This window comes from Micropterus salmoides, unplaced genomic scaffold, assembly GCF_014851395.1.
Source record: "Micropterus salmoides isolate LMB-PRFRI ecotype aquatic unplaced genomic scaffold, ASM1485139v1 Ms_hic_scaffold_10, whole genome shotgun sequence".
Classification (NCBI taxonomy): domain Eukaryota; kingdom Metazoa; phylum Chordata; class Actinopteri; order Centrarchiformes; family Centrarchidae; genus Micropterus; species Micropterus salmoides.
This window is the reverse complement of record NW_024040041.1, coordinates 24,843,989-24,856,358: the sequence shown is the minus strand read 5'-3', so window position 1 is coordinate 24,856,358 and position 12,370 is coordinate 24,843,989. Positions and strand designations below refer to the sequence as shown.

The following is a 12,370-nucleotide window of genomic DNA, read 5'->3' as shown; positions in this document are numbered from 1 at the left end:
TTGTCTGTGATGCAATGGACTGGCAACCTGTCCAGGGTGTACCCCGCCTTTCGCCCAATGTAAGCTGGGATTGGCTCCAGCCCCCCGCGACCCTGTACACAGAATAAGCGGTTGATGATGGATGGATGGACTGGGAACTCCCTTGCCACTGGCAGTGGCACCACCCTTATTGTGATTAGATTACTACTTTATTTTAACTTTAACTCAATTGCCACCAGCTCACATCACACAACATACTGTATAATATAAACAGAAAGGACAACCAGTGTGAACACACAGGACAAGACATAAAAAAGTAATGCACCCATCAAGAGTCCTGATTAGAGCTGAAAGGTTTCGACAAATATGACCAGCTGAAGACCTTAAAATCAAAAATCTGAAATATTCATTAATGGCGCACCCAGTAAAGATTGTTCATACATAGGCTACACACAACACAAAGCTACGAGACACGCAGGTAGCCAGCAAAGGGCGGTGCCTCCTCAATTAGCATCATCACAGCTGTATCTTCCTGCTTCCCAGGAAATTTCAACACATGTCCTCCTACGATTCTGGCAATGCCCCCTTCTCCACCTGCAATGTCAGCAGTACCTAACTCAGAGTCTCACCCAACTTTCCTGGATCTGCTGGAAGAGGCTATGGAGTCTAATGCGACTTGTTGATCAAGACTATTGTTACACACTTCGAATCCCAGCTTCTCTCCACTCCCCTGTAGCTTCACCAGTATCAAGCAATATTCCAACAGCTTCACAACCTGAGGTCTCTAGCACAGATGCCTGTTCACTTGAGGCTTCAGTCGAGGTTGCTGCAGTGTCTCATGACACAATGAAACTGCCATCTCACCGTGTCAGAAGTTCAAAGTGGGAGTGGTGCCCACATTACTCGCTTTAACAATAAAAGCACTGGGTGCCTATACAAGAAGCTTGCGAGGCTAAGGGATATTACTTCACATCTAAAAAATATATGTGTTGATGAAACACTGGGAACATTTGCTGTCCAAAAAGTTTCTTATGGGGTTTCTGTGCCGATCCATGTACAGCGTAAAACATGGGAAAATCATCATCAGATAAAGTGTGGGTTGGAGGAATGTCATAAGTATCAGTTGCTTGCAAAGGAGAGTGGGCTACTTTACAGTCTGTGTGAGCAGATCACAGGATTACTGCAGCAGAACTGCGAACGAGGAGTTTCTTAAAACGGAGATTCTTGAGGAGTTGGTTTCTCAGCATATTGTCGAAGAATCTATGATGGCAACCTGCAAATTGAGGCAAAAAGCAATGAAGAACGATCATTTGCCTTTTTCTGTGTTGGATGGGAGGTTCCACTCAACTGTGTCTCTCTGTTCATGAGCCCAAAATGCGCAGTTTCTCCTGCTTTGGCAGTTATAGTCACTAGTAATTTGAAAAAACACACCTCGCATTGCCCCAGTACAAGTGCTCATAAATCATGTGTACATAAAAGCATTGGTAAATGGCACGTACTTCAAAGGTCTCCGGTCTGCAGCAACTCAAGCGACATCTCAGTCTTACATTCACATTGTGAAAAAATAATGACATGTAGCATGTAATACATACAGCATGATGGTTTGAGTATATCTTTTAATACAATTCAAAGACACATTCCTAAGGTAACTGTTACTACTTACAGTGCTGTGTTAAAATTTTGACACCCCTTAATTTTTTGCACATTTGGTTTTACAAAGATGTCTTTTGGATATTGTAATGGATGTACAGTGTTTATCTGTTACACACAAAAAAATATTGTTCCATTGCGTAATTTTTTAAAAGTAGTTTTTGAAAAAAATCTTCTGCTTAAGTCTTTTTCCTGGTCAAAAATTATGTGATTCAGATAGTTTCATTCAAACAGGTTGCAAGCCTGTATGTTTTTCTAAAGGGATATCTATTTATCCATATTGCCAGATGATGGGTTTGGAAAGAAATTTTTAAATGATTCACTCATAAGACAAAATAAAGAAATAGATTCATGGTTGAAGACAGTGAATAACCAATTTTTAGTCCCATGAACAAATATGAACCTTTATCTATGCTTAGCTCTGTAACAATATTCTTCTGTTCATACATTTTTTAAATATTTTTATATAATAATACATGCATTATGTATTTCCAGCAGTACAGGATGTACAGTTTGGTCCCGATTTGTATTAACACAAGAAAGTACAATACAACTGTTCAAGGCACTCAAGAACATTATGTTTACACATTTTATCTCTGCATATATAGATTTAATGAATCTACTCTTGAACAATGAGTTTGGCTGAGCAGAATGTCTCCCCGTGGTCATTGGTGGCTCTACAGGTGTAAACGTTGGTGTCCTTTGGGCCAACCTTGGCTAAGACCAGGGTACAGCAGCCGTCTTCTTCATACTCGATCTGCACTGTGGTTGACTCTATCACAGGCTCTTTACCACACAGCCACACCACCTCTGGGTCAGGGTATCCTGCCAAGATAGATGGGTGGTGTGAGGACAGGGGCGAAAGGTTGCAACACAAAGTTTTTACATCTTTTAGGGGAAAGTTTAAGTCAACTCTTCCACAAGCAAGTCAAGATGCAAGTCTTTGAGGCCCGAATTATGACCTTTTAAACTGACACCAGCTCTTCAATGAAGGACTCAAGAAGTTGTGTGTACCTGTGAGGTGACATGAGAGACGAGCAGTGGATCCCTGAGCTACTGTCTGGTCCTCCAGGCTCTGGGTGAACTGGGGTGGCCCCTGCATCTTTAGCTCCAGTGACTGCAAGGCATGCTCTGCCTCCTGGCTCAGGGGTGAGTCTGGGACAGACAGGGGGAGGAAAGAGGAAGCGGATGAAAGAGGGGGAAAAACCCCAAACTACTCAACAGACAGATTAAACCAGGAAACCAAAATGGTCCTGATAAGATACTAAAAGAATGTACTCACATTCTTTTTATTATCTTACCTTCTCCAGGGCTGGTGGGGGATCCAGCGCTGTCACCTTTAGACAGCAGAGCCATTCTTTTCAGGGCTAACATGGCCTTGCCTGCTTTCTATGTAACAAAAATGTAAAACATTTTGTTCAGAAAACAAAAACGACACATCAAACAAAACATAGAAGTACTGTGCTGGCATGTCACCTTCCACTTCTGCCTGGCTAGAAACCTCTTCATCTTATCCTTGGACAGATTCTTGGTGGTGATGAGATCTCCAGAGTCAAATGCTGCCATCCAAGGGTGGGCTAGTGCCTCCACACAGGACATCCTCCGCCTGGGAAACAGTGTTTTAGTTAAGTGAGGATAAGACGTTATCTGGAGGCCGTGCTGTAGCTGTATGTTTAAGGAAATCACCTAGTGTCCTTGTTGAGCAAAGAGCTGATGAAATTTTTGGCCTCGTCTGTAATCTCATCAAAGCTCTCATCAAATTCCCATTGGGCAGCTGTAACCAAGGCCAGGGTCTCTGCATCACTGTTACCCTGGAATGGAGACTCACCACTCAGTCTGAAGCCCAGAGGGAGAAAGACAACAGTGTCATGAAAGTGACTGTTTCAACCCTCATCCACTAGGTGGCAATAAAAGTCTGTAAAACATTTGAACAACAGGCTGTTGATCCATCATGACCATCACTACTAACACAGTCCTATAAGTCTGTTGTTCACATTTCTCAAAGTTGTTATTGGGAGTTGTAGTTGAGGCCTTTTGACTTTGAGTGGATTAGGTCAGTTTGATGAAAGGCTGAACTGACTGAATTCTAGTTTGATGTGATGTGTGCTTTAAATTTCCCAGTCACTGTCAGAAAATCTGCTCTCACCAAATTAGATGCAAAAAAACACACTGTATATGCGTGACACAAAAAAATGTACAAAGGAAAAGTTCTACATATTGGTTTATATGCATATTCGCATCCTTGTTAAGGGTTAGATGATACGTTTGATGCAGCTTTACTGTAAATATGAAGCTACCACCATCCAGTTAGTTTAGCTCATCACAAAGACTAGAAACAGGGGTTGACAGTTAGCCTAGCTCTGTCTGAAGGTAACAAAATCCACCAACCAGCATCTTAAAGCACTTTAAAGCTCACTCCCCCCTTTTTTCTGTGTAAGCTAACTGGCTACTGGCTGCAGCTTCATTTTTCATATACGTAAATAGGAGAGTGGTATTTTCATCTAACTCTGCAAGAAAGCTAATAGGCATGTTTCCCAAAATGTCAGACTCTTCATTTACTGTAGCATGGGCTATGGGAGTGATAATGTGACCCACAATATGTAGCAGATGACCCCAATGCTCCACATGTCAGTGGCCAAATACACAGGTTCATAGTTGATCACTTCAGGTGCCACAAACTCTGGAGTCCCATGCATCACCTTCAGAGGTGTGTCGCCATCTGTTAAATATAAATGACATAATTTGATATTGAAACACACACTAAAACGACAAGTAAATATTAAGAGACACACACACACATACAGACACATTCACCCACACGCACACAGACACACAGACACAAACAAACTTAGGTTGTCCCTGGTAGAACTATTCCTGATGCCTTTCTTTCAGTTACTTATTTAAATTAATTATTATTCCAGCTCTCGTGGCTGTGTTGTGTTGCTTATTTAGTGTGTGTGACTGTTTCTTGTTTTCATTGTTCTCTTAGTTGTCTTAATAATGTCAGCTGTTTATTGCTGCTGTTCGGCTGGTTGTCTTTTACTATTATTATTATTTTTATTGTTTTTTTGTTTGTGTTTGTTGTTGTTGTTGTTTTTCTCCTCCCCAAGCCCCCCTCTCTGTTCTATTGCAGGTTTCGTTGCTTTCTGCAATTGGTGTTTCCCACAGCTTTTCCCTGTTGTCCCCACCCTCCATCCCCCTTTCCCCCTTCTCTTACAGGTGTTGTCCTTTCTCTGTGCTGTCTGTTTGTGCCCCCCCATCCCCGTGTCTGCCCCCCTGTCCGGCCCGGTGACAAATCAATACATAATTAAATAAATAATAAAACAGACAAAGGAGTATTTTAATACTCTCTTGTTAAAGTAAAATCTGTCTGGCACAATATGGTATCCAGGTCATTATACTCTATACCAGGCTGCTGGGCAGGACAGGTTTAAAAAAAAAAAAAAAAGAAACAAAAAAGAAACACACACTAAAACGACAAGTAAATATTAAGAGAGTTTCAATTCACATACCAAGCTTGCTGGCTAATCCGAAGTCAATGATCTTTATGGAGGTGCCAGTGGTGTCAACACACACAATATTTTCAGGTTTGAGGTCCAGATGGACAATGTTCTGCTGATGCATGTAGGCAATCCCCTCCAGGATCTGCTGCATGTAGCGCACACTGGCAGGCTCTGTATGCTGAAAGCTGTCATCCACAATACGTTCAAACAGTTCCCCGCCTGCGATACTACAGACAGACATACCACAGTGACAGCAAATGGTTATTACATCTCTTTGTGTACAATCAGAATGTGAAGGTGCTGTGAGAATGCAACCACTTAGGGCTTTCATGATGATACTCACAACTCCATGACCATGACCATCTCAGGCTTGTGATCGTACGCTGCAAGGCACTGAACTAGTTTGGGGTGGTGGAGGTAGTTCATCAACTCTATCTCTTTACGGGCAGCCTCCCTCTCTTTGGCACGTCGGCCTTTGTAGAACTTCCCAGCACAAACACGTCCTGTCTCTTTGTGGGTTAGCTTGAACACCAGCCCGAACTTTCCCCTAATGAAGCGACAAGTTCAGTCATTTTATCTCTGGACCTTACGAAATTGGTGTTGAAAAATGTGGTAGTGTGAGTCTATCATAAATAGAGATACCGTACATCTCTTTCCATTATTAATTTGCCAATTTAACTGCAGCCACTGGTGTTCTCAAACCTGCATTGGTGTACTAAGAGCAGAGAGAGCCGTGTCTCTACATGCATATATTTTAATCCTCCCTCTGTTGCGCTTGGCTGGATTTCCCCTCTTCCAGATAATCAACATTAATAAAACAGATAATTTCCCTTGAAATGTTAAGCTCTCTTGTTTATTTTAATTTCCAAAGAAAGTGCTTTCTGAAAAAACCTGTGTGGAAAAAGGGGGTTGTTCCTGACAGATACTCACATTCCCAGTTTCTCCTGCAAGTTGTAGTGATCTGTGACTTTGTGAGAAGAGTCAATAGTGACACAGATATATGCTTGAGGGGCCTCCTCTTCTTGTGGTTTGTCTAAATCTACACACAAAGACACAATGGCTGCAATATAACCCTCATTATATTTGCCTCTATTTTAAAATGTGGTATCAGTAACCCATGTGACCTCACCTTTCTGCTCCATCCTAACCACTGGTGACACTGGTCCTGGCTCACTTACTCCCACTGTGTTGTAGGCCCTCACTCTGAAACAGTATTCCTGTTGAGGCTGCAGCCCAGAGCGCACTCTGTATGAAGTACTCTTACACTGGGCAGTGAGCTCGCTCCAGTCCCCAGACTCAGCACGTCCTTGGTTCTTTACCTCGACCACATAACCCAGGACCGCACTGCCACCATCGTAGCAGGGACCAGACCAGGACAGCACAAGGCTTGTGGCAGAGACGCGAGAGATCACAGGACAAGAGGCAGGAGGCTGTGGCCTCTCTGGTGGCATGATGAATAAAGTGCTCAAGTAACTGCAAACTTACTTCAGATGGTCTTGACACTGCTGAGTGTGTATCGCCTTACCTATGACAGAAAGGGTGACCGTGTGATGTGCTGAGCTCCTGCGGTCCTTCACTACAACAGTGTAGCGACCTGTGTGCTGTGGTTTAGCCTCTGCTATAACCAGTGTACTGCTCAGATCAGTATTTTCTACCCACAGCTCTGGACCATCCACTATCTGCAGACATACATTATGTGATAAAAAGAGAGAGTGAGGGAGATCAATACTGACAAACAGTGAAGATGACAGAAGGTGGATATTTTTCAAACCTTAAAATTACCACACCTGTCCTTTGTTTCTGATCCAACACGACACTACAGGAGGACTGCCAGTGAAAAAACACTTCACTCTAGCAGTTTGTCCCACCTTCACCTTGACATGTTGTGGGGGGTTTTCAAAATGTAATATTGGACCTTCAAAGACAAAAAGAGTGTTTGACTCAGAGCCTGTCTGCCCATTGTAGTATTAATGGTCGGGTTAACAACTGGAAGGAAACTATTCATTGTGGTGTGTAATTGTGAGATAAAGACAGAGAGACAACGCTTGGTAGGGGAATGGGATAACATGATCTGTGGTTTGTGGTGTACTGTAAGACACAGCATGGCATGTAGCATACAGCAAACTAAGTGCATCAATAGGAAAAATTATATAACACAGACGACCTACCCCACACACGTACAACTAGTCTTTATGTAATCATGTGTGTTTAATAATGTTCAACTGTTTGTTGAATGGATCTCGGTTCAATAATATGTATAACACTATTTACTTAGATAAATATCCTTAAAGAAAGCAAAAACACATTTGAAGTCTGCACTGTTTTCTATATTTAAATAATGTTCCTGTGAAATTACATTAGACTAGAAAATTCCATATATGAGCTAGAGTCATTATAATCTCTCTCACAGTCAGTATTCAAATACTGTGACATCATGATGGTGAATTTGACTGTTGACAAGCTGATAAAATGATGTTTAAATAGCTTTAGTATCTACAGTTTACCTCCTTAACATGCAATCTAATGCAGTCTAATGCTAAATAGTTGACTCTCCCTGTCTAGCCATAATTTATATTTGAGTCATAGAACCATAAACAAAAACAGTATGACATAACAATATTCATAACAGAAATTCAGACCTTATTATGAGAGATTTCCATGCTTTTATTGTTGCAGCCTACTCCCTAAGGCAAAATTCCCCAGTATATTGGAGCACAATAACTCAGAGCCAGACAACATTCTTGCAAACATAAAGGCTTAAAGTGAAAGTGTCGCTTTGGGGCAAACCACAACTGCATCAGAAACAACTCACACACACACAAAATACACTCTAATGGACAAGTTACATCAACATGAACAAGCCAAATCAAACAATATAGCAGTGAATAACAGGTGTGTTGCTTGGTCATTTGGCAGAGATAGTGAGTGAGGAGGAAAAAATATGTGTGTGTGTGTGTGTGTGTCTCACCTGTCCCTGAGTTGGATCTCTTCTTTGGAATGACTTCTGCAGAGACAGATATGCACAGGTAGTTTTTAGCAGGGGAGGATAAAGGTGTGGCTTTGCTCTTCTGTTCTATGGCTATCAGTTTACAGACTCAGTAAGTTTTACTGTACACTTCCCTACATGGTTTTCACTTGGGATAAAGAACCTTTAGTGGGTGTTTAAAAAAGCTACATTATTCCGGAAGTCCTGCATAATCGCTGATTGGCGTGTATGTTGCCTGACAACCAATCACACAAGGACTGGAAATGATGTGTGTCCTAGCCATTTACAAATATAACATAGATATCCGGAAGAGGTCAAAACAATGGTAAAGAAGCAGATATGTTTTCCTGGTGCATCAAAACATTTAAGGAAGGAAGCTGCACTGTATGTGTCAGTATGAGCCATGCATTGACTCCTAAAATGGATCAAATCCTTTACATGTGTGAAATGAATCATTATGTGATTACCTCTTGGAGTTGAGACTGGGCTAAGACTATCAGAGCCTGTAGGGGAGATACAAACAGGTCCTCTGAACTCTTGTAGCTCTTCTTTGGGAGACTGTGGTAACCTTCCATTCTCTGTAATGCTCTTGGATGCAGAAGTGGGGATATTTGAGACACGATTGTGCACACCACAGATAGTTTCAAAGTCTGGATTGGTTGTCAATAAGAGGAAAGGGAGAAGAGACCGCACAACATTAGAAATGAAACTTATTGTTGTCAGGGTAACTAACACAATAAAAAATCTATTGAATGAAGAACCCTACATTACAACTTGCAAGGGGCAGTGTTTATAATAAGCAGCAAATTGTGTTGTACACTAATTTCCTTATGAAAAATTTAAAGAAGATGTCTGCATGAATTGCTGCTTGTGTCCATTATGGAACAGTTTCCGGTGTGTCCAAGTGTCTTCCTCACCTCTGACAAACACAGCAGCACAGCAGGATGTCTTCCCCGCACTGTTTTCTGCCAAGCAGGTGTAGGCGCCAGCATCTTCCGGCAAGCACTCCCTCACCACAAAACTAACCTCCCTGCCATTGAAGGAAGGAGTCCCAAAACGGGCCACTTCACCTGCCCATAGGAGCAAACACAAAAACTAGAAACGCTCTCTCCCAATAGTGTAATGTGCAAGAAAACGTGCAAACAATAGCAATGAAGAGAAGAGAAAAGAAAGACAGACAATGATGCCAGATACAGGACAAAAGCCTGTTGCATGGCCAGGCAATGTTGAATTATAATAAACATCCCGAAGTCTCCAAAAAATGGGGAACGTTAATGAGGACATCAAGATTTTCTATCTTGTGCTTTTGTTAATTAAATGTACAAAAAACAACAACAAAAAAAAACCAGACACTATGTTACTGTATACTATGTTTATTTTCAATGACTGTATCTGGGCCTTTGGGTCAACATTTAACCCAAGCAAACATCGAGATACAGCAGTGTAACTTGTCCCTGCTCACCATTGTGCAACCATGACACTTTGATTGGCTGAGTTCCGGTGACAATCCCACGCAGTGTGATGCCACATCCTTCGTCCACACAGCAGTCCTCCAGGGGCTCTACGAAGACGGGTGGATCCAAAAGTTTAAGAGAGGAGCGGTTAAGAGACCCTGGTTGGAAGAGAGAAAGAAGTGAGGAGGCAGATACAGAAAATAATAACAACACATGCACATCAAGGGTTTATAGTGAACATGTTATCAGTGACCGTTTCCTGATTATACAGAGGTGCAAACACAAAACCTCATTAACTGCATCTATTAAGTCCCTATTTTTACAAAGAATAATCTAGGGTTCTCATTTTAGCCTTTCCCTCATTTAGCTCTTCAGTATATATTTAAATTTATTTTGGCATATAATATTTTTATTAATTTATAATAAATTTAAATGTTTTAATATTTTACAGTGTTTTACAGTAATTCACCACTGAACTGTCACACCAATACTCTGTGGCCTTGTCTCACATTTGAAGTGAAGCAACACCTGCTACAGAAAATGTTCCATCCCCTCATCTAACATAACTGATCACACCACTTCTTCTCTTTCTTTTTGTTCTTCATTTTCTTTCTTATTAAAAGTCAAGTGAATTCAGGTCATCACTGACCAGAAAACCACAGTACTAGCATATCAATCATCTGCCTTATAATATATAGATAAAATACACAGTTCATGGTAATTGGACAGTGTCTTTTTGTGTTTGTTGATGGTCAACCCCCTAATTGCAGAGGTCTGTCAAATGTAGTGCAGTACTTTAACAAAACTTTGTCTCAATGTGGACAAATCTTATTACGTGTAATGCCATGCAAAATCATATACAGTATACTCGTTATGGTTTAACTAAATGGGTGTTTAACCATCAACCTTTAGCCTTAGTATTTACAATGCAGTGAGTGTTCATTCAGGGCAACTATTTTGTGTTGCACCTCTGCACACAGGGACACTAAGAGGTGGATTTTCACACCTTTCTCACATCGTGACTCTCTGACCGCTTTTTTTTATGCAGAAGCTTTTAACTGAAAACTTACAGGTTGCTCTAAATACCTACTATTGCTGTTGAAAATGACACTTTCAATACACTTGCTCCGTGGTCAAGCTGACAAAATAGATATAAGTTCCTGATATTTTGACATGTAAAAGATACATCTGACAGACAGTTGTGTTATGTCTGCATGATGAGAGTTTGCACTGAAATTATTTAGTAAGGTAGATAAACTTGACTTGTTGACATCATATCTAACTAGCCAGAAGATTAAACCTAGCTGTGTTTTCAAATGAACCCTTACAGTTTCAGTTTCACAGCAAAAGCCACAAGTGTGCTCTCACATTTTACAAGATAGAAGATAAGACTGTATAAGAAATTTGGTGCTGTGTGGGCTGACATGGAAGTCAAATGCCCCCAACACAATAAACATACAATTTAGGACAAACATAACAACGGGTATTAACTATAACAGCAACAAACTTAGGAGAGTATTTCTCTGGGGAAAAAAATTCTTTTACACCAGGAGAAAATTAAAGCGCATTTGTTGTAGCTGTTTTTGCAGTGCACTAAACTGTTATCAGGAAGCATCACCATGTTCAGATTTGTCTATTCAAGATTATGTCTATCCAACATTAATAACGTGCAAAATGCCACCAGTTGAGCTCTTTTCAACACAAATACATATCCTTAGATCCTCCTCTCCCTCTCTCATGCAGCCCTTACCTGTGTCAGTACATCTGTCTGAAGTATGGGTGTCACTAGTTCCCAGCTTGATCCCTGGTGAAGACGATACACAGGGTGGCTTGATGTGCAGCCTGAAGGTTGACACATAACGCTGTTTGCTGCCATCAGCATTCATTTCTGAACGACTGTGTCTCTGACCGGAACAACAACAAATAAATTTACACAGTCATTTCCCACACTATTTATCATACTTCCTCTCTTTCTTCAGTGCTGCATGGGCCCCTGCAGCTCATCTCACTCTGCTGTAAAACCAAAACTCCCTGCCAAGCCAGTGCAGCTCTGCCGTCACTCCTCACACTTCTCTGCACATGTTCAAGCCCTCTTTTCTCACCCTCCCCTGATCTACACTAACTCCACCTACATCGCAAATCTTTAAGTTTTACTTAGGGGTTCTTGGGCAGGGCAAGCATCTTATCTCTCTAAAGTCACTCTAATGCCAGATCCCCCTCCCACTACTCAAACCCCTGTCTTTATTATCATGGCTAATGGACACACGCTACACACAAACAAGGAAAGACAGAAAAAGGGAGAGTGGGTGGAAGGGTGGACTTATCTAACCACCCAGCCAAAGGTCGAATTGTGTGCTGTTTGTTGAATGTGCTGCCGTTTATCGATTTCCCTGTTTGCCCTCTCACTTATCAATGCTGCAACTGAACTTTGTAATGCCGGTGACAGCGACATTGCAAAGGTTAATTTTACGCCTGTGGACTGTAAAGCTGTGATTGTGATCAACAGCCTCGTAAATCCTATGTGGGCTGGTACAGTATATCCCAGCACACAACAGAGCCACCTGCTGCTGTGGTAACCAGCCCTGGTTCCCTAGCACCTGACACAGACCTTGTTGACCCGGGCGACGTCCAAGCCGGTATGGCTCTTGTATTTGCGGTTTCACTCATGCCTGAAGTAGGCAAGTAGCATTAGGGACCTTGCCTATGGGTCCACATGCAACCCCCCCCCCTGACTGGGAATCAAACCCACAATGACCTGTACCAAAGTCAGTTGCATTAACCACTGAGCTATCTAGGAG

At 41.7% G+C, this 12,370-nt stretch overlaps 1 protein-coding gene across 2 annotated transcripts; it reads right to left on the bottom strand.

Annotated features, from left to right (window-relative positions):
- Positions 1–1,577: 1,577 nt before the first annotated feature.
- Positions 1,578–11,838, bottom strand: mylk5 (myosin, light chain kinase 5). 2 transcript variants are annotated; one of them, XM_038704407.1, is made up of 17 exons: positions 11,323–11,838; positions 9,581–9,730; positions 9,036–9,188; positions 8,586–8,768; positions 8,101–8,136; positions 6,920–7,047; positions 6,658–6,811; positions 6,262–6,573; positions 6,063–6,171; positions 5,476–5,679; positions 5,142–5,359; positions 4,225–4,348; positions 3,316–3,465; positions 3,106–3,235; positions 2,931–3,018; positions 2,644–2,784; positions 1,578–2,454 (listed from the first exon to the last, which is right to left on the bottom strand). In XM_038704407.1, the coding sequence occupies exons 1-17, from the start codon at positions 11,456–11,458 to the stop codon at positions 2,249–2,251; spliced, it is 2,622 nt and encodes an 873-aa protein (XP_038560335.1). In that variant the 5' UTR covers positions 11,459–11,838; the 3' UTR covers positions 1,578–2,248. The 2 variants fall into 2 exon arrangements, with proteins under 2 accessions (XP_038560335.1, XP_038560342.1); XM_038704414.1 differs by lacking the exon at positions 11,323–11,838 and having other exon boundaries at positions 9,036–9,192; positions 9,581–9,714.
- Between the last annotated feature and the right edge of the window lie 532 nt (positions 11,839–12,370).